Source organism: Choloepus didactylus, chromosome 3, assembly GCF_015220235.1.
Source record: "Choloepus didactylus isolate mChoDid1 chromosome 3, mChoDid1.pri, whole genome shotgun sequence".
Classification (NCBI taxonomy): domain Eukaryota; kingdom Metazoa; phylum Chordata; class Mammalia; order Pilosa; family Megalonychidae; genus Choloepus; species Choloepus didactylus.
The window spans coordinates 153,416,097-153,438,594 of NC_051309.1; the positions used below are offsets into that span (position 1 = coordinate 153,416,097).

The 22,498-nt window shown below is 37.8% G+C and overlaps 1 protein-coding gene and 1 pseudogene across 3 annotated transcripts in view; both read right to left on the reverse strand.

The window, feature by feature from the left end:
* The window catches only part of CLGN (calmegin), an 80,233-nt gene that overhangs the window by 52,382 nt on the left and 5,353 nt on the right, over positions 1-22,498 (reverse strand). For all 3 annotated transcript variants that reach the window (XM_037830707.1, XM_037830705.1, XM_037830706.1), the window contains exon 2: positions 1,238-1,390. In XM_037830707.1, the coding sequence (XP_037686635.1) occupies positions 1,238-1,381 (144 nt within the window). In that variant the 5' untranslated portion in view covers positions 1,382-1,390. The remainder of the gene's footprint in view (positions 1-1,237; positions 1,391-22,498) is intronic.
* LOC119529874 lies at positions 13,549-14,211 on the reverse strand (annotated as a pseudogene).

The following is a 22,498-nucleotide window of genomic DNA, read 5'->3' on the forward strand; positions in this document are numbered from 1 at the left end:
CTGATAAGGTCAAGATTCAGCTACCAAAATTGCCACTCTTCTATGAAGTTTACTGAATTACAACTTTACTGTTCTCTGTATTTTTAAGGATTGGTAAATTGGGCAGTGGTGTCACAAGAAGCAACCTTCAGTGAGACCATCTCTAAAATCAACTGCACCTGTATTCTGCCATTTCCCTTTCTTTATACTTTATTTGTACTTTATCATGTACAGATTATTTATGCTCTAAAATTAGGGGCATAAAAAATCATTCCGCTTCTTATCATCTTCTCAAATTATCACCAAATAAAGAGTGGTTAAGTGCTGCCAATTTCTCTGAGGTACTACCCTCCAAAGACCCCTGTACTAGCTATATCTAACTCAGTCATTAGTACTTTGAGTACTTACTTTCTGTAGATCACAGAACTAGGTATTAAATGAAATATGTTCGTGCTGAGCTTAAAATTTAACAGGGGAAACAGAATATTTACCTGAAACAACTGAACAACACTTGCATTGGCAAATACAAAACTCTAAAAGGAAGTGAGGCAAAAAAATCTATAAAACTGTATAATATACCACTGATCATTTAAATAGTAGCTAACACAATACAATTAATGCTTTCTCACCATCAAAAATATTTCAGATTATCACAATATTTGATATGAATATTCCTCAATGAGAAAGCTCTTATGGCATTCTCTAGGTGTACAAAAATCTCTATTACTCACCATTTCAAAACACATGCTAATAACGCAAACATAAGCATGGGTCAGCCTTATTAAGTGCATATCTCATTGTCACTTCCCTTTCTATTCATATTCCTTGTTAGCATTTTCTTTTCTCAGAGAAGTAAAGAAAAGAGACTACTTACTTTCCTTCTGGGAAAACTGTAATTTAAATTACCTTTTCTTTTATCTGAAAAGGTCTGGGAATGTCAGAAATAGGATTGAAAACCTTTCTTTAGCTAAAGTACTTAGTTATCTTTAACCAGTGACAAACTTCTATTCTGTTAGTAAAAGCCTCCTGCGTATTTGGTAATAAAACTGTGCTGACAGGTGCCATGCCCCAAATAAGAATTTCTGTAGTACATGGACAATCTAAAATATACAGCAACACAATAACTGAAAAACAGCAATGTTTTTCTATCTACTTAGAAAATGAAAAAAAATTAGAATTCAAATAAATCTTAAGAGATAAGTCATTCTTATGTATCATGTAAAGGAATAATTTATAACTCATTTCTCAATAACCGTACCTCTGAGGTAAGTTCATCTTCATTAACATCAACCTCTTCTGAGTTTTCATCAAAGTCTTCCATCTGAACACCATCATCCATAATTTCAGCATTAACTGAGGTGAGTAGAAGACACAACCACAGCCAAAAGCCGTGAACATGCATACTGATTATCTGTGGAGTTAAAAGTAATAAGTGAAAATAAAATAAAGTTGTGATAATTACATTTAAATGTACTTACAAAGAAATAATTTATCCTTAATACCTTCTGTATTCTAGTGTGGCTTTTAAAGCAAATCATTAGCAAGAACAAATTGAAATTATGCTTTGAACAAAAATACAAACTTCAAATCTCATAGGAAACAGATGCTAAAGCTGTAGGCCTTCCTCCAAAAACAAAGAATCAACGCAATCACATCTAAAGATATAGATAACAGTGATTTTCAAGCTCAAATAATTTAAAAGAAAGAAAGAACTCTCATGGTTTCTAAATGTCGACTTAAATTATTTTTATTATGCTGTTGCTTAAGTACAAACATACAAAGATAAATTTCATAACTATAAAACAAAAATGTCTTTATATATAAATAACAACAAAACTAAAGAAAAAAACTTTCAAATTTAATTTAAGTGTTTTTCTGAAATTAAATCACTGCTAAAGGGAACTTTGAGTATATACTTATGCTGGTTTGAATCTATTGTGCACCCCAAAAAAGCCTACGGTCTCTTAATCCAATCTTGTGGGGGCAGAACTATTGTTGAGTGGGACCTTTTGATTAGGTTGTTTCCCTGGAGAGGTGACCCCGCCCATTCAAGGTGGGTCTTAATCCCCTTGCTAGAGTCCTTTATGAGGGGATAAAAGACAGAGGAAACTGAAAGAGCTCAGAGACATTCTGAAGAAAGCCATGGAAACCAGAAGCTGAGCCCAGCAGAGAAGGGCCAGCAGATGTCGCCATGTTCCTTCCCATGCGACAGAGGAATGATGGATGCCAACAGCACTACCTCCGAGAAGATATCCTCTTGTTGATGCCTTAATTTGGACATTTTCATGGTCTTAGAATTATAACTTGTAACTTAATAAATCCCCATTGTTAAAAGCCAATCCATTTACAGTATACTGCATTCTGGCAGCCTCAACAAATTGAAACAATACTCCTCTATGTAAAGAATTTGGAAATCATAACTCCCATGATTACTACTAGAAAAAGCTGAAAAACTGAAAACCCATAACTCTTCTTAGAGCCATCACAGATTTGAGGTCACAGAGCAAACTTCTGCTCCAAAAATTGGATAAACGGCAGATACAAAGAAACACAGCTTCTCTGGAGCAGAAACCTCTGCTGGAGCTAGATTCCAATAAGAATACTTAAAGAGTAATTGACATTGCTGGAGACTGAGAGCTAGACTGAGATATAAAACCTGCTAGAGGGGGAACTTCCGGGGAAGATGGCAGATTAGGGAGCTTCAGGACTCAGTCTTTCCACCAAAACAACTATTAAACAGGCAGGAACTATCTGAAACAACTATTTGGAAACTCCAGAGACCAAAGGAATGCTATACAGTATCCAGGGAAGTGTGGAGGAAAGGCTGAAAAATTATGGTAAAGAACTCTAACTCTAACTTGCTCTCTCTGTGTGATGGCTACCGGCACACATTCCCAAATCTAGCACTAGACCGCCGAAGGCTCCAGTCTCTGGCTAGGTGATGGTGAAAGAAAAGGACTTAAAATCCTCTTTCCCAAGAAGAGAGGTAGGCACAGCTGATCACTGATCACAGCTTTTGATTAGCTAATTCAGATCACTGGACCGTGGCTCTGAGTGCAGCTATTGTTGAACCTGCTCCAGACAAAGGCAGGCAGAGCCATTGTTTCAAACCTTCCCTGTCAGGCGTGGAGGTAGTAGACATTTTCAGGGCTGCAGGAGAGAGTCAGCTGAATAGTTACATCACTAGGATGCCAGAAGAGCTCAGCTTTGGGGAGCCATCACAGAAGCTTTGGGCACACTTCCTGATCTCTTCCCCAGGATACTTTGGAGATGCTTTATGCCCCCTTCATGGGTCCCTGGCCCTGTCTGGCTGGGAAAGACTGACTTGGGAAAGTCCTCTCCAAGGTGACCCTCCTCCCAGAAATTGTCCTCCAGGCAAAAGCAGTGTGAGACAATGAAAGGAGTATAAAAAACTATAGAGGTAGACAGTCTGGGACAATGGCCTGCTGCTTAAACACTTGGGAGAGGGAAGTCTGTCTACTGGGAAACAGAGGGGCAACCAAACTCCTATGAACAGGGCAACTCCAAAACAACTAACCAGCAAAAGCCCAGAATAAGACAAAGGTCCAGAAAGACAGGGAAAACCCTGCACACTGCATTTACCATGAGCAGACCTTCCTGATAGGAGGGCTGAAGCTCAAGAAAATTTCTGTCTTATCAACAGCTGGTTACAAAACCAATGAACAGAAAACCCAAGGTGTAAATCCCAGAGTTAACATTAAAAAATATTAAAATGTACAGTGTGCAACAAAAGAATACTAGACAAATAAAGAAACAGGAAATGATGGCCCATCCAAAGGAAGAGGATAAAAATACAGAAAACATCAATGAAGAAGATGAGCATGTGAACATACCAAACAAAGCCTTTTAAAAAGTGGCCTTAAAAATACTCAAAGAGACGAAGGAAAGTATGGAGAAAGAAGTAAAAGATATCAGGAAAACAATGAATGAACAATATGAGAGTCTAAGTAAAGAGACAGAAATTTAAAAAGGATCCAAACAGAAATACTGAAGTTGAAGACCACAATAACTGAAATGAAAAATGCCCAGGAGGGTTAGAGGATCACATTGGAGCTGGCAAAAGAAATAATCAGTGTACCTGAAGACATCTGAAATGAGTCAGGCAAAGAACAGGAGGACCCTTACATCACACCATATATAAAAATCAACTCAAAATGGATCAAAGACCTTAATTTAAGAGCTGGAAATTAAAAAAAACATCAAAAAACAAACAAACAAACAAAAAAAAACACAGGGAAGCATCTTCAGAACCTTGTGTTAAGCAAAATAGATAAACGGGACTTCACCAAAATTAAAAACATTTGTTCCTCAAAGGACTTTATCATTAAAGTAAAATGACAACCTACACAATGGGAGAATATATTTGAAAACCACATATCCAATAAAGAATTAATATCCAGTATATATAAAGAAATCCTTCAAAGTAACAATAAGACATCCCAATTAAAAAATGGGTAAAAGTCTTGAACAGACATCTCTTCCAAGAAGATACGCCAATGGCCAGAAAGCATATGAAAAGATGCTCAACATCATTAGCCACCAGGGAAATGAAAATCAAAACCAAAATGAGATACCATTTCACATCCATTAGAATGGCTGCTATTAGAAAAATGGAAAATAAGTGATGGAGAGGATGTGGAGAAATAAGAACAATCATTCATTTCTGGTGGCAATATAAAATGGTGCAGCCATTCTGGAAGATAGTTTGGTAGTTCATCAGAAAGCTAAGTATAGAACTATCTTACTACTAGGTATATATCCAAAATAATTGAAAGCAGGGACTTGAATAGATATTTGCACACGTCTTCATAGTGGCATTTTTCACAATTGCCCAAAGATGGAAGCAACCCAAGTGTCCATCAACCAATGAATGGATAAATGTGGTATACACATAAACACACACATATATATACATATACACACACAATGAAATATTATTCAGCTGTAAAAAGGAATGAAATACTGATACATGAGACAACATGGATGAACCATGAAGACATAATGCTAAGTTTAATGTCAGATACAAAAAAACAAATATTGTATGGTGTCAATCTTTTGAAATAATTAGAATAAACAAACTGATAAGAGTCAGAATCTCGAATACAGGTTATCAGGGTTTGGGGTGGGGATTGGGAATGGGAATTAAGGCTTCAAATATGCAGCATTCCTATTTGGAATAATGGAAATATTTTGGTATTAGATGGTGGTGATGGTAGTACAACATTGTGAATGCAATTAACAGCACTGAAAAATATATCTGAATATGATTAAAAGTGGAAATTTTAGATTGTATAAATTGTAACAGAATAAAATTAAAAAAAAAAAATCCATGGAACTACACTATACAAACTGTGAACCTTAATTTAAACCATGGACTTTAATTAATAGAACAATTATAAAAATGTGCTATCTTCAGTTTTAACAAATCAATGCAAGGTGTTGGTGGTGGGGTGGTATATGAGAATCCTTCTATTTTATGCATAATTGTTCTGTAAACCCACAACTTCTCTAATGAAGAAAAAATTAGAAATAAAATTTTTAAAAAAAGAATAACTAAAACCTCCTGGAAGCCTAGCCTTGGCCCAGGGGAAGGGAAAAGGAAATGGTAGGGGGGTGGGGGGTGGGAAAGAAGGATGGGGGAAGGGGAAAACTAAACATTTTGAAATACACCCCGAGTCATCTATTCTCTTTAGCTATATTCCCAGAGCGTAACTCACCTGGGGAAGAGAAATACCTAACTCCAGCCCCTCTTTCCTTTCCGTCTCACCTAAGAGGTGAACACAAAAATGAGAAGCATTTGTGTGCTTAACAGGGTTCAGGCTCATTAAAAGAATGAGACCCAATCATAGGATTACAGAACACTTCCCTTCCTCCCATTTGTTACCACCACATGAACAGGGCTCCTTTTTATTACAGGAGATTATAGCTGGAAAGAAGTGCAAGGCTCAGACCCTATTTAAAGAGTCTCTAAGGAAACACAACATGGCAGACAAAAAGAAGGACACCAGAAAAAACTTAAGCCTCTGACAGGTACACCTACAGCAAACAGTAACACATCCTAATTCTTAATCACACAAACATAAACCTCAGACTATAGGTTCCTTTTAGCAGATATATCATATCTGGCTATCAAAAAATTACAAGGCATTCTACAATACAAAAAACACAATCTGAAGAGACAGGAAAATATCAGAGCAATATTCAGATATGTCAGAGATTTTGGAACCATCAGGTTGGGAATTTAAAATAACTGATTAATATGCCAAGAGCTCTAATGTAAAAAGTGGAGAACATGCAAGAACCTATGGGTAATGTAAACAGAGAGATGGAAACTCTAAGAAAGAATCAAAGGGGAATGCTAGAAATAAAACACACACACACACACACACACACACAACTCTGTAACATAAATGAAGAATGCCTTTGATGAGCTCATCAACAGGCTGGACATGGCTAAGGAAATCATCAGTAAGCCTGAAGATATATCAATAGAAATTTCCCAAACCAAAAAGCAAAAGAGAAAAACGTCTAAAGAAATTGAACAGAATATCCAAGAACTGTGGGACCATTACAAAAGGTATAAGATATGTGCAATGGGGAAACCAGAAGGAGAAGGAAGAGAAAAAGGAACAGAAAAAATATGTGAAGTAGTAATGGCTTAGGATTTTCCAAAATTATTGACAGACACCAAACCACAGATCCAGAAAGCTCAGAGAACACCTAGCAGGATAAATATAAAAAAAAAAAATCCACACCTAGGAATATCATATTTACACTGCAAAAAAATTAAAGACAAACAAAAAACTTTGAAAAAGGCCAGAGTTAAGAAACACCTAATCTATAGAGGAACAAGGATAAGAATTACATCAGACTTGTCTTCAGAAATACTGCAAGCAAGAAGAGAGTGGAATAAAACATTTTAAAGTGCTGAAAGAAAAAAACCCACCAACCTAGAATTCTGTATTCAGCCAAATTATCCTTAAGAAATGAAGGAGAAATAAAGACTTTCTCAAATAAAAATTAAGGGAATTTGTCAGTAGCTTGCCTTGCAAGAAGTTTTGAAAGAAATTCTTCAGAGAGAAGGAAAATGATAGAAGTCAGAAACTTGGACCTACATAAGCAAAGGAAGAACATTTTTAAAGGATAAATTAAAAATAAAATATTTCATTATTCTTATTTTCGAGTAGTCCAACAGATAAAAGTTTGTTCAAAATACAGCTTATGGATAAGTGAAATCTGTAACAGCAATGTTATAAGGGAAAGGACAGAGGAATTGGGAATACTTTGTTATGAGGGACCTGTACTACCTATGAAGTGGTCTAGCTTTATTTAAAAGTGGACTTCGACTAGTTGTACTGCAAACTCTAGGGCAATCACCAAAGGAATTCTTTTAAAAATAAGTATAATTGATATGCTAAGAAAGGATAAGAAATAGAAACATATAAAATGTTCAAAGTAAGAGAAGGCAAAAAGAGTGGAAGACAAAAAAAGAAACAAAAAACAAGGGCAACAAATAGAAAAGTTATAAATATGTTAGACATTAATCTAACTATCTCACTCATCATTTTAAATGTAAATGGTATAAACACACCAACAAGACAGGAACTATCAGAGTGAATAAAAAGTTAGACCAACTGTATGTTGCCCACAGGAAACCACTTTAAATATAAAGACACAGACAGATATAAAAGTAAAGGTATGGAGATAGACATGCAATGCTAACACTAATCAAAAGAAAGCTAGGGTAGTTATATTAATTTTATATAAAGATTTCAAGCAAATGAAATTACCAGGAATAAAGAAGAACATAACATAATGATAAAGGGGTCAATTCTCCAGAAAACATAAAGATCCTGAAATGTGTATGCACCTAACCACAGTGTCAAAATGTGAGGCAAAAACTGATAGAACTGCAAGGAGAAACAGAAAAGTCCACTGTTACAACTGAATACTTCAATGCCCCTCTAAAAGTAATTGACTGATCTAACAGGCAGAAAACTCAGGATATAGTTGAACTGAACAGCACAGTCGATTGGATCTAATTGACTTTTGTACAATACTCAACCTAACAACAGCAGAATACTCAAGCTCTCAAACTCGCATGGAACATTCACCAAGTTAGACCACATACTGAACCATAAAGCACACCTTAACAAATTTAAAAGAACAGAAATCATACGACATATGCTCTCAGACCACAATGGAATTAAACCAGAAATCAATAACAGAAATATAGCCAGAAAATCTCAAAATATTTGGAGATTATAACATACTTCTAAATAAAAAATGAAGAAGTCAAAGACGGCTGAAGAGAAATGAAATATTTTGAACTACATGAAAATGACTATAGAACTTCTCAAAATTTGTGAGATGCAGCAACATCAATATTTAGAGGGAATTTTATAGCATTGAATCTATATATTAGAAAAGAAGAAATACCTAAAATCAATTATCTAAACCTCCTCTTAGGAAATTTGAAGAAAAGAGAGAAAATTAAAGCCAAAGTAAGCAGAAAGAAATAAATAATAAAAATTAAAGCAGAAATCTATAAAACTGAATAGAGGAAATTAATAATCAAAGAAATAAAAAACTGGTTCTTTGAAAAGATCGATACAAGTGATAAACCTGTAGCCAGACTAACCAAGAAAAAAGAGAGAAGACACATTATGAATATCAGAAATAAAAGGTGCCATCAAAACTGATTCCATGGACATTAAAAGTATAATGTCATTTAGTTCGAAAGAACAACTCTACCACAAATTTGAAAACTTAGATGAAATGGACCAATTCGTGGAAAGACACAATCTACCAAAACTCAGATAATATGAGACAGTCTATATCTATTAAAAATACTGAATCAACAATTAATAACATTATAAAACAGAAAGTACCAGGTTCAGACGGTTTCACTGGTGAATTCTATCAACCGTTTAAGAAATTATATCAATTCTCTACAATCTCTTATAAAAAAGAGAAGCAATGTAAATACTTCCTAATTTATTCTATGAGGCCAGAATTACCAAAATGACAAAACCACACAAATACATTACTAGGAAATTACAATTTAAGGAAATTACAGACCTTTATCTTTCATGAACATAGATGCAAAAAGTCTGAAGAAAATGTTATCAAATTAAATACAACAGTGTTTAAAAAGAATTATACACCACAATCAAATGAGATTTATGCTGGTTCTACATTTGAAAATCAGCTAATGTAATCTTCAAATTAATAGGCTAAAGAAGAAAACCATATGATCATATCAATAGATGCAGAGAAAGCATTTGACACAATCCAACACCCACTCATGATAAAAACTCTCAGCAAACTAAAAACAGAGGGCAACTTCCTCAACTTGATAAAGAATATATACAAAAAACTTACAGCCAACACCATATTTAATAGTAAGAAATTAGATGCTTTTCCCCTAAGATGAGAAGAAGACAAAGATGTCCCCTCTCACCACTCCTATCCAATATCATACTGGAAGTCCTCATTAAGGTAGTAAGACAAGAAAAAGAAATAAAAGGTGTAAGACTGGTAGGAAGAAATAAAACTGTCTTTTTTCACAGATGATATGACTGTTTATATAGAAAATCCAAGAAAATGACATTAAAAACCTGGGAAAGTGACCTTATAATGACAGTGGAGTACAACATGCCAGTATACACCCGCCCTCGGAAACAGCAAACAGAAAAGGGGGGTGTGGTGGGCAGGATCATTTTATTGAAGTCTAGAAGAGGACTAAGATTACAGAACAACTCCATGAGCACTGAATCAGAGGAAACAAAAAACACCTAAAAATGAGAATTACATGACAAATTTACCAGTCCGGGCCCTTCCCCCATTCAGCTCTTCATGCAGTTTGTGTGACTCCTGGCAGTGGCTTGGTAGCCCAGGCATATTCAAGTGTAGGTCCCTGGAACCTGATCTACCTGAGGGGGTGGCTGGGTGAGACACACAAATTCAAGTGTGGGTTCCTGTGAATGATCAACCCATGGCACAGCTGCGAGGCCCACACGCAACTAAGGCCCAACTCACCCACAAGGGCAGTTTAGTGACCCAAGCGTATTTCCAGTGCAGATGCCTGGAACCTGATTATTAGTGCACCTAAATTAAAATATTGGGTATCATTGGACTTTGACCTTACTGTCTCCATAAAAGACAGATTCAAGGCACTGGTCTGGCCAGAAGTTACTGGAAACAGGAAAGCAGCACAGAAAGGAGGAGCTGAGCTAAGGAATCACAGGTAAGCGATGGAGTGGAAACGCAGACCAGAATGCAAGATGGAACTGACCTGATCACAGCTGCTAAGGAGAAAAAACTTTAATAGAAAACAAAGAGCTCAATGCGGGGCCCTGAGAGGAGAGGTTGGGGACAGGAATCACTTTCCTGAAAAGGGAAACAGTCATACATGGTGGGAAATTCTGGAAAGTTACTGTGCACACCCAGGGCAAGACACAGGCACAAAGAGACCTGAGAAGAACTAAACTATTAACCATAGGATGTTCTACTGGTTCAGTATAAACTGGACTAAGCATTCCAGAAGACCCTCAACACAGTCCATCTACACTAAAATTCTAGATAAGAGGAGTGTTCTGGTTTGCTATATGATACTATAATGGTGGATACATGACATTATGCATTTGTTTAAAACCATAAGACAATACAACAGGAAGAGTAAATCCTAAAGTAAATAATGCACTTTAGTTAATAATATATCAATACTGGTTCATCAAGTATAACAAATAAACCACACTAATCCAAGATGTTAAAAATAGGAGAAATTGGGAGTGGAGATTAGGAACTCTATACTTTCTGCACAATTTTTCAGTAGTCCTAAAACTACTCTAAAAAATAAAGTCTTTTTTTAAAAATTGCTGCAAAAAAACAAGAAACACAAAAGTGAAGCTTATTGCATTCAGGATGACTGATATGGAGAAAGTTCTTTTGCATTTATCGTTCCTATAAAACTGCAATTACTCAATTACCTATACATTTCTGTCTTTTCAGATACATCAAAACTTCTGTTCTTTATAGCATGCCATCATATGGTTTGTCTGCCTCTTAACAGAAATTTTTAATTTATATAATTATGTCCTGTATTTCCATTAGCATGTCAAATACTCAAGTTTTATTTCTTGGTGCTAATGCACTTTTTTTTTTTTTTCCCCAAATAATTACTGTTTTATATCGGGACAGTACATTTCATATTTCAACCAAAAGACAAAAATGCAGTATAACTCAAAGACACAACAATTAAAACACAGAAAATAATGGCATCTCTCAGATGCCTTATTTCTAAATTAAACAACAAATACACAAATTTTGTTCCCTTCCCTCCCCCAATGCAAGCCCACAAGCTTTTCCCAAAGTCTTGAGTTTTTGATACCATACAGCATCCATCATCATGGGCTTGTGAGGTGCTTGAATGTAGCAATTAAATGAAATGCTTAAGAGGTCTAGTGAATGACATTCAAAAGGGACCTCAAAGTGCAGCTATATCTTTTTTCAAACATGTTGCAGGCTGAGCTGGCTCTTTGAACACTATCACTCTGCTTAAATTCAGGAAGCAGGCTTTAAAAATGCGAAAGGCACACAAGTTGTACTTCAGTGCAAATCTTCAGCTGGTAATTGGAAAAGATTCCAGCAATTAACAAAAAACAAAAAAAAAACAAAAAAAACTCAACCCTTTTTGTCACCTGCCCCTCCCCCATCAAAGTCGAAATGAAGAAAACAAAACAAAACAAAACAAAAACAGAAGACTTACAGATGATTTTGCAATCATTTAGGAACCCACTACTTCCAATTTTAGGTTTTTAAAATAAATTAAAGAATCTTAAAAAAAAAAAAAGTACTCTTGCTTTGTTTAGATTGCTCTTCATTTACAGAATGAGCTTGCGTGTAGAGTGCATGAGTGACTTCAGGTGTCTGGGACGTGCAAGTGCTGGATGAGTTGTGAGGCTGTGCTGTGTTAGAGACCCAGGCAAGCAGGGGAGCATATGGTGGCTGCCACTACCGATTCAGCTGTTGAGCCCTTGGACTGCAGTGCCTCTGTGGATCTGAGGAATGCTCTAATTGCTTGGTGACACACACTCTATTTCAGCATCACATATTTTATGAATGGTCCAAATTCAATGAAAAAGATCAGCAAGAGGCTGAAAACATCAAGACTTCAAACCTATGAATGCAAAAATATTAAGGGGAACGAACCAATTTTGAAGATACCTACATACAAAGTTCCTAGAACATCTATAAAAGCATAAAGTCATAAGAATTTATTTTCCATTACATTATCTATATAAAATGAATAAATAGTATTTATAGATTTAATGTGTCTTATGTACATATACATGTGCTCTGTTTTAGCTTAAATAAAAATGCTACAAAGTGGGAGACCACTTAAGGGAGAAATCATAACCAAAAAGAAAATCAGCCTTTTAAACTATCAACCCAATAGCCTCCATAAAGAAGTTTCTAGGTATGTCCAAAATTGATCAATAAGGAGAGGAATTCTAGTGATACTGTACCATCCCCTCCTGTTAACTCACAATATTGAGTAGAAATGTGGACTTTTCCTTTCACTGATGACACTAGCTCAGCTAGTGCCAAAGCTCAGTTATTGCTGAAAGTTAAATAGGAAAATGGATTAGAATTGGACGAAATGTCACTTATTTGGGGGTGGGTGGGTAGAAGAGGCATAATCACTTTGTGTTAAGTGGGAAATGGAGATCTCATTTATCCCTGAGGTAGGAAAAAAAAAATGCTCCAGAGACAAGTCGCATTAACAAACTTTGAGGGGAAAAAGTGTATTGGGATAGCAGAACACAGCCAGGTCCCAAAAACATCACACAAAAATAGATTGTACTATTTGTGAGTACAAACAATACTGGATCTTTTGCAAGCTGTGCAACCCCAAAGACATGCCATCAAGGTGTCCATTTTAAACTGAGAAATACTGCTCCCATCCAAACATGGGTGAGGGGTCATTGTGGGGGTATGACAGGTGTGTTTTCTGGAGGTATCCTGACTGCCTCACTGAGGGTGCGCTCCATAAGTAAGTGCTCTTAAATGCTGCTTGCAAATCTTGCTTTGGACTTATGAGACCAGGAGCTCACCTGCAGAAGTTTGTTTCCTTCAGGTTACCTAAGCATCAGACACACTTGGACATTTTTGCTAGGCAAGAAACACAGTAAGCCAGAAAACTTTAAGAAGGGTCTGGTAGACTACATAAGTTCAGTACAGAAGAGGGGGAAATTGTCAAGATGTGAAAGTTGGTTATCCTGTCTAAGAATTCTTGGATGCCTTAAATTGACTGGAATGTACAGTCTCTCAGAGATGAATTTTTATGGAGAAAGAGAAGCTAGTGGATGCAATCAGAAACCCACAATCCTAAGCACTTCTTTGAAAACTTTTACAAAGCTGATTTTGGTAAAGTTGGTACACTGAAATTTACATGCAAGGGAACTGTGGGAAGGTCCAATACACTATCTAATAAGATCCGACAGGGAGAAACTTCAAGGCGGCAGCCACAGTGACCACTGTCTCTTATAGACCAAGACAAGTCTTGTGATTGTCCTGGAGCTTTATTCTCTTGATGCTGGAGCTGGAGTAGCCCTCATCACTTCCGACGCTCTGCGTGCTTCCCCGCTCGTCAGAATCACTCACGCTGCTGCTGCTCCAGTCCAGATCGCCCGTGAGATAGTCTGTGCTTTCAACGTCAATGTCAATTTCTTCCCTGCCCGAGTCCGAGCGCTCCGAGGAGACCGTGGGGCCGATGCTGTCCATGCATATCCTCTCCATGCCCAGCTTCTCCAGCTGCCTTTTCAGGTGCCGCTGCTCTCGCTGAAGCTGGTCTATTTGGTGAATGGCTTTTCCTTCACAGTCTTCAAGTTACTTTACATGCAATTTGGTTTTTGTTAATAAACTCAACATAGTGTGTCAATTTGATTCGGGCCCAAATGATACCGGTCCCTTCAACTTCTCCAGGCACAAGCGAAGGTGAGCCAGTCTATTCTCCATTTCATTGTGCGTTGATCTGCTACTGCTGTTATTCTTCTTGGATGTGTTCCTCCGTTTTAAGGCATCTCTGTCCGTGTTATTGTATGGTAACATGGAGGCATAAGCATGTTCAGCTTCTCTCTCCTGCCGCTCCAGGTAGTCGGCTGCCTCCAGCAGCATCTGGATGTTCCTCCGCACCGCCGTCGCCATTCTGCACCGGGGGCCGGAACCACAGGACCAACCCTCACTGCCCACGGACTCGCCGCCTGCCGCCCGACACCCGCGCCCTGCTGAGGATCCCGAAGAGCAGCGCTAAGCGGGGGCTCTCTGGTGACGACGCTCGCTGGAAGGTGGAGAGAGCTAGTGAACTGGGCACCGCCGACACAGTGACAGAACCCGGAGAAGAGCCGCTAATGCACTTTCAAACACAAAGTAAATGTGGGCACTTGGTTATGAGGTGGTCAGTTATACAGATTTATACAGAACATACCTATATTACTTTTTGCAATTACAACAACTTGGAAATTAAACAAAAAATCTTAAAGAGAACTCAGACTCAAAAACATATTTTTGGACCTGTATGTGTATAAGAAACCGTGAATTCACAATAAGATAGTACTTTATTCCCACCAGCATAGCTATAACCAAAGAGAGATAACATCAGGTGTTGGGAGTATGTGGAGAAACTGGAACCCTCATATACTGCTGGGGGTGGGGGGGATGGTGCAGCCACTTTGTAAAACAGTGTGGCAGTTCCTCAAAATGTTAAAAATACCATGTGAAACAACAATTCTACTTCTAGGTAATAGCCCAAGAAATGAAAACATGTCCACACAAAAACTTGTGCATGAATGTCCAGAGGAGCATTTTTTGGATCTTTTAAAAACTGTTTATGTTGAAATAATTTTAGATTTTCAGGACAGTGGTAAGACATTGTAGAAAATTCCCACATAACTTCACCCAGATTTCCCGAGTGTTAAAATTTTATCCCACCTTTGGACATTTATCAAAACTAATAAATTAATATTGGTCAAATACTTTTAACTAAGCTATTGGCTTTATTCATATTTCATCAAATTTTCCACTAATGCCATTTTTCATTTTTCATAATAGCTAAGAAGTAGAAACACAGACTCAAGTGAGGAAGGAGTAAACAAAATATCGAGTATCCATACAATGGAATATCATTCAGCAAATAAAAAGGAATGATGTTCTGATACATGCTACAACATGGATGACCCTCAAAAACATTATGCCAAGTGAAATAAGCCAGTCATAAAAGACCATCATGTTATATGATCCCATTTACATGAAACATTCAGAATAGGAAAATCCATAGAGTCAGAAAGTAGATTTGTGATCGCCTAGGGAAAGGAGGGGGAGAAAAGGCTTGTTCCAGTTTTCTAATGCTGCAATTATGCAAGATACCAGAAATGGATTGGCTTTTATAAAGGGGATTTATTAGATTACAAAGCTACAGTTCTAAGGCCATGAAAGTGTCCAGACTGAGGCATCAACAAGATGATATCTTCACTGAGAATGGCCAATGGTGTCCGAAACACCTGTCAGCTGGGAAGGCACGTGGCTGGTGTCTGCTGGTCCTTTGCTCCTGGGTTGCATTTCAAAATGGTGTTCTCCAAAATGTCTCTGGGTTTCTCTTAGCTGCTCTCTCTCAGCTCCTGTGCATCCTTGCTTGTTCTCCCATGGGGTTTCTCTCTAAGCATCTGGGGGTCCTCTCTTAGCTTCTCCAAGACAAACTCTGGGCTTCATCTCTTAGCTTAGCATCTCCAAGTGTTTCCAAGTGCCAGCTCTCAATGGCTGTCTCCAAAATGTCTCTCTCAGCTTCCCTTGGGAAGTTTTGTTTTCTCTGTGCTCCATGTGATGTTCCTTTAAAGGACTCCACTCCAGTGATCTAATTAAGACCCACCCTGAAAAGGCAGGGTCCACACTTCCATGGAAATAATTCAGTTTCCACTCTAATCAACAGAATAATCAGTCTGCCCCCACAAGATTGCATTAAAGACTAATGGCTTTTCTGGGGGACATAATATATCCAAACTGGCATAGGGCTGATAGGGACAAGATTTCTTTTTTGGGGTGATTTTAAAATTGGAATATGCTGGTGGTTGTACAACTCTGTAAATATACTAAAAACCACTGAATTGCACACTTTAACTGGGTAACCTTTATGGTTTGTGAATTATATATCAACAAATATGTTTTTAAAAAGGAAACACTGGAATATAAAATGCATTTTTCTATATAGTTCAATTGATTAAAACCCATTTTAATGAGATCAAAACTTTACAGGAAATGTGTGGACCAGTTGTCTTGATTTCTTCTAAAAAGGCACTAGAAACAACTTTAAAGTTTACTTTAAAAATGCATGTTTTAAAAAAATCAACACTAATCTACCATAATATGCATTCTATATTGAGAGTGTAAAAAGATGGCATCTTTATGGACAAAGATAACAAAAAAATGATGCATGCTACCATTTTTTAAAAGAATTTTCTCTCCTAACAAGAGAAAGAGGTATAACTTGGATAGTAAATAAATTTAACAAAACCAATTTGTCCCAATAACAATAAAGCAGGGCTTTATATGTGTGCAATTTTCCACTTACTGCCACAGAAATTAGTACACTTGCAAACTGCTTATTGTTAATAATCCTACAAACTTCATTGCTTTAAAAGTTTAAGAATAAGAACTTACAATGATTTATATGATGATGTAAATGATGTTTTATTTAACATGCTATCAATAACATTTGAGCTAAACAGAAATGCCTAAGACAGTAATAGTATTAATAATGAATATTAATTCCTTTAGGTCCATATCCTCTCCTTCAAAATGAATGCACATTGTAGGTTCTCAGTAATTAATTTGTTTAAAAAAATACATTCTAAGTGCTATGTTTGAGCTTTGGTATATTGGGTTGCTAGGGAAGAATTAAAGAAAAGCAAGGCAGGCCATACTGTATCTGGAACTCTACTCATACTTCAATCAGAGCAATTCAATTTTGGATTCTATATTAGATTTCTTCCCAACTTTCCTTCAGAAATAGGTGCCTATGCTTCAGAAACAAGGTTTAGAAAACCCTGTTGTGAAAGTGTGTGTGTGTTTTTTTTTCAAAAGTTCTATGACTGTGTTCCTTACATTTGCATAAAGGAACTAGCTAATTTAATCCTTGCATCTCAGGATATGAGCAAGTTAGGTATTATTATTCCCCATGTACAAAGGAAATGTTGAAAGATTTTTAAAAACTTGCTTAACTCATCTGCTGCAGCAGCCAGTGAGACGCAGCAGCCATGGATCTGTGCGACCTTGTGGCCTGGGCCTTAACAAGGGCCATAAAGTATGCAGAAGGTGAGCAGAATGTAAGCCAGCTGAAGTGAGTCACTTCCATGGGCACCTCATCTAGCACAAGTTCATGTGTGACAGGATCAAGAGGTGTACAGCTTTGCCCCTTGTGAGCAGTGTGACATGGAGCTGCTCAGTCTCCAAGAACAACTAGGCCTCTAGTTCATCAAGAAAAGGGTGGACCAGAAAGCATGGCAAAACGGCAACATAGTGAAGTGTGGAATTTAGTTGCTCCTCTAGGGCAGCTGGTAAACAGCCAGGAACCGTCTGGAGCAACTGCTTGGGGAAACTTCTGTGACCGGACATGCATCGTACACCAGTCTGGAATGGGTAGAATGGCTAAAATCACAGTAAATAACTGTAAGTTTCCCCAGCCAGGGGGAGGGGCAGGTGACCCTCCCTGACAGGCCTGGCAGACTCTCTTGGAGCTGGTTCCTTGAGGAAAAAAGAAACAGTCTCTGCTGGGAGTAGGGAGGAGGGGCTCAACCAGGCTCCAACTGCAGAATTAATAAATTTGGACTGCTGAATAAAAGCTCCAAGCACAGATCAATCAAAAGCAAGCATGAAATGAACCAGAAGTTTTCAGCCCAGCAGAAAGGAGATGGGGTTAACAACAAAAACAGAAAAAACAGACATTTGAAATTAGGGGTGCTCAGAATGCTGGAAAAGGGCTAGACCCTGCGAGAGGGGGGCACATAGAAATAGGTACCAACTCCAGCTCTTGTTTTCAAACCCTGGGAGCTGGAGTCTAGCTCTGAAAAGGGGTTTCCCCACCCCTCCTTGCTTTCTGACTCTTTATTTATTTACTTTTTTATTTTACTCTTCAATAGCCCATTAGAGCTGCTGGAACTCTCAGACTTCAGCACTGCCCCAGGCAAGGGTGGAAGTAAAGTTGTCTGAGAGTAAATAGGCAGGTGAAGGAGATAATTCCCTAAAGGGTGTTATCTTTAAATAGGCTATACTGGGAACAAGGAAAAGTATCTAGGCAAAGCTAAAGCTGTGGCTTTAATCCCTGCAGTGAGGAGGTGGGGCTGACAGAAAAAAATGATAAAATGAAATAAAATAAAGAATAAAGATGAAGGGTTTTGAAGTCGGCTGAGCTCAGAGTGCTAGAAAGGGGCTGTCTTCCAAGAAGGGGGGCACATGGAGCCAGGTACCAGCTCTGACTCTTGACTTGTAAAACTTGGGAGCTGGGGAAAGGCTCTGAAAAGGGATTTTTTTTTTTCTTTTTTCTTTCTTGTTTTTTCCTTCCTTTTTTTCTTTTTTTTCTTGTGTTTTTTTCTTTTTTTATATTTTTCTTTTTTAAAAACTATTCTAAGTAGCTCAGTAGAGAAAGCCTCCAATATCTTCAACTGGTAGCTGGACCCTGGTGAGGGGTAGAGCTAAGATAGGTCTCAGAGACAAAGCAATGAGTCTACTGGGGGAGATAATTCCCCAAAGGGCCTAATTCCCTCAAGAAAAAGAGGAGTGGGACCCAGCTCAACTGGCAGGCCTTCTTCAGAGAACTCAGACCCCAGGGGCTGGATTACAGAAACACTTTAGTCAGCCACACTTCAGGCAGGGAATGGGCTGCTGAGAATTAGAGGCATTGCATCTCCTTACACTGGTGGGGAGCTGCGGCCACCTACTGGACAGGATAGCAGAATCCCAGAGTCTAGGGACTCCTCAGGGGAGTCTGACAAACTGCAGGGTCTCATTCTCAAGGAAATTTGATACCAATTACATCCTCCTCCTGTGACCTGGCCTGTCTGGACTGGGAAAACCTGACTGATTATATCTAGGGAGACCCCCTCACAAAAAGGTTACATAGACGCAGGGCAAGGATCAGAAAAACAGGAATTGAAAAATTCTGATCAATTAAATAGAAGCTATGTTAGAGGTCTAGATAAGTTGAACTGAATGCCAAAGAACAGAAAGAGAACAAAGCCAACCAACAAGAAAACCCTAGGTAACTAAGAGTGAAAATGAGCTCCAGAATAAACTAATCAAGGAAACCAGATACCTAGACAGCTAAAAGTAACAAGCCATACCAGGAAACACAAAAATATGGAGCAGTCAAAGGAACAAACTAACACTTCAACTGAGATACAGGAACTGAACCAACTAATTAAAGATGTTAAAACAAATCGCCTAAATCAAATCAATGAGCTGAAGGAAAATGTGGCAAAAGAGAAGGATAAAAGAAGACATTGGATGAAAATAAAGAATTAATAAGCCTGAAAAAACAAAGGGTGGAACTTATGGGAATGAAAGACACAACAGAAAAGATGAAAAATACAATGGAGACATACAACAATAGATTTGAAGAGGCAGAAGAAAGCATCAGTGAACTACAATACAGGACATCTGAAATCATGCACAGAAAAGAACAGATAGGGAAAAGAATGGAAAAATACAAGAAGGGCCTCAGGGAACTGAATGAAAATATGAAGTACATGAATATATGTGTTATAAGTGTCCCAAAAGGAGAAGAGAAAGGAAAAGGGGCAGAAATTTAGAAGGCCAATTTAGAAGGCCGAGCCCTCAATCTTGGGGCTTGCCCTTAGGAAGTCTGTTACTGCAAAGGAGAGGCTAAGCCTACTTACAGTTGTGCCTAGGAGTCTCCCCCAGAGAACCTCTTTTATTTCTCACTTGTGGCCTCTCTCTCTCTAAGCCCACTCAGCAGGTAAACTTACTGCCCTCCTCCCTATGTGGGACACAACACCCAGGGGTGTTAAGTCTCCTGACAATGTGGGACATGACTCCTGGGGATGAGTCTGGACCTGACATCATGGGATTGACAATGCCTTCTGGACCAAAAAGAGGAAGAGAGATGAAACACAGCAAAGTTTCAGGGTCTGAGAGATTTCAAATGGAGTCAAGAGGTCATTCTGGAGGGTATTCTTATGTGTTATATGGATATCCCTTTTTAGTTTTTGATGTATTCGAATAGCTAGAAGGAAATACCTGAAACTGTTGAACTGCAACCCAGTAGCCTTGATTATTGAAGACAATTGTGTAACTATGTGGATTACAAGGAGTGACAGTGTGATTGTGAAAACCTTGTGGCTCACATTCCCTTTATCCAGTGTATGGACAGATGAGTAGAATAATGGAAACAAAAACTAAATGAATAATAGGGGGAATGGGGGAGATGGGATGTTTTGGGTGTTCTTCTTTACTTATATTTTTATTCTTATTTTTATCTTTTGGAATAATGAAAATGTTCAAAAATTGATTTTGGTGATGAATGCACAACTATATGATGGTACTGTGAACAACAGATTGTACACTGTGGATGACTGCAGAGTATGTGAATATATCTCAATAAAACTGAATTGATAAATAAATACATAAATAAAGGGTGGGGATGAACAACCATGCTAAGAGGAAGATACAGGAGTTGAGCAATGTCCAGCCACCAAGAGGAAAGAGGCTGCATAATAAAAGATATACAGAAAAAAAAATTGCTCAAAGTCACATGATTGGAATGTGAAAAACGAGATTCAAATCCATAACTTTTCTTTGGCATACCACGTTACCTCTTATTTCAATCTTAACTCACTACTTTACTATATGCTTATTGATAAAGCAATGGAAAGAACCACAAAATTGGTACCACAAAATATTTTCAAACTTCTTGGAAATTTTCAAAATTTAGATTATCATCAGTACTAAAGGATGAATATATTTATTCTGAAAGGGCCATATCGAATTTACTGTAGAAAGAAACACTTTAAAATGAACTGTAATTAGTTAAAATCCATCTGTAGACAATGCAGTTATATGGGATAATAGTCTCCATTCAGAAAACTATGTGGTCCAAGGTTGCTGTTGCTATTTTTTTTTTTTAAATCAGAAACACAAACTAGTAGTTTCTGCTTAATTCTGTACTATTCTATCACTATTCAATGACGTACAAGCTGTCAACTTGAGAACCAAATCATGAAGCTCACAGTATTCCTTGGCAGTTATGCCAACATGTCATCAAGCCCCAAACAAAACCCTGAGGTTTAGCACATCTCATTTCTTAAAAAGAGGGTTTAGATATTGCACTGAAACCTAGAGAGGGCTGATGACACAGTAGTACTAAAAAAACAATGGAAGTAACTAGGTTATGCAGTTTTAGTGCTTCAAGAATTTGTTTACATCGGTATAAAGTAGAATGTTTGGTGCTGATGCCATTCCTTTCCCTCCTTACAAATGCATGGAAAAAAAAAAAAAAAAACCCGCAAGCCTGGGTTCTAAGCCTATTCTACCTTGTGGATTCCTCACTCCACAATGGTTACTTAAACACTAAATTTCAGTTGTGCCTTCATGAGGAAGAAAGGAGGCATGGAAGAAATACATCCATTTACCCCACCATGCATCTTTGATCTCATGTATAGTCTCTGCACTACTTCCAAGCTGGTCATTAACAAACTCAAGTACAAGTAACTTTAGCCAAGTATAAGATATAATTCTCCTCAATCTTTGAATCCTGGATCAAGCCTCATAGTCTGGTCTACCTCAAAGAGTTCCACCAACATCGCCTTAAACCCTTACCAAACTCCCACTGCCAGCCCCAGCTCACAAGACATAAAGTGCAACCCATTTACTGGTATTGAAATAATGTTTAACAGTACATCAAAGGGAGACAGAGCACTCAAAGAAAAGACAATCACAAGATACCCAGTATCTCTTGCCAAGTGTGGAAGATATTGCCAGCTGATCACCAAACTATTTCTCTTTCTCAAGGGGATAAAACTAGACTATATTTCTCTTGGTGTTAGGTGTGACCAGTGACTGGGCCAATTACCGGCCTTTGCCCATATGTATGCCATTGACAGCCCTTGTCCAGAAAAATTTACCATGATCCTTCCCCTTCTGGTTTGATGAAGGCAATTTGGGGAGCTATGTCTGAAGATGGTGGAGTTACAAGGCAGAAGGAGTTTCTGTCCCTGAATCACCACTTACAGGAACAACAGAAACTCTAGTGTTAGGCTTCAGAGACTTTTTATTTTCTATTTGAACAGCTAGCATTTCCTTAACTAATACATATTATTACCTTAAACTGGATATCTTGGAAATAAGAAATAGAGCAAAAAGTTAGAAAAGAACCATAAAAATACAGAAATAGTGGGAAATGCAATGAAATGAAAAACTGTGGCTTTCA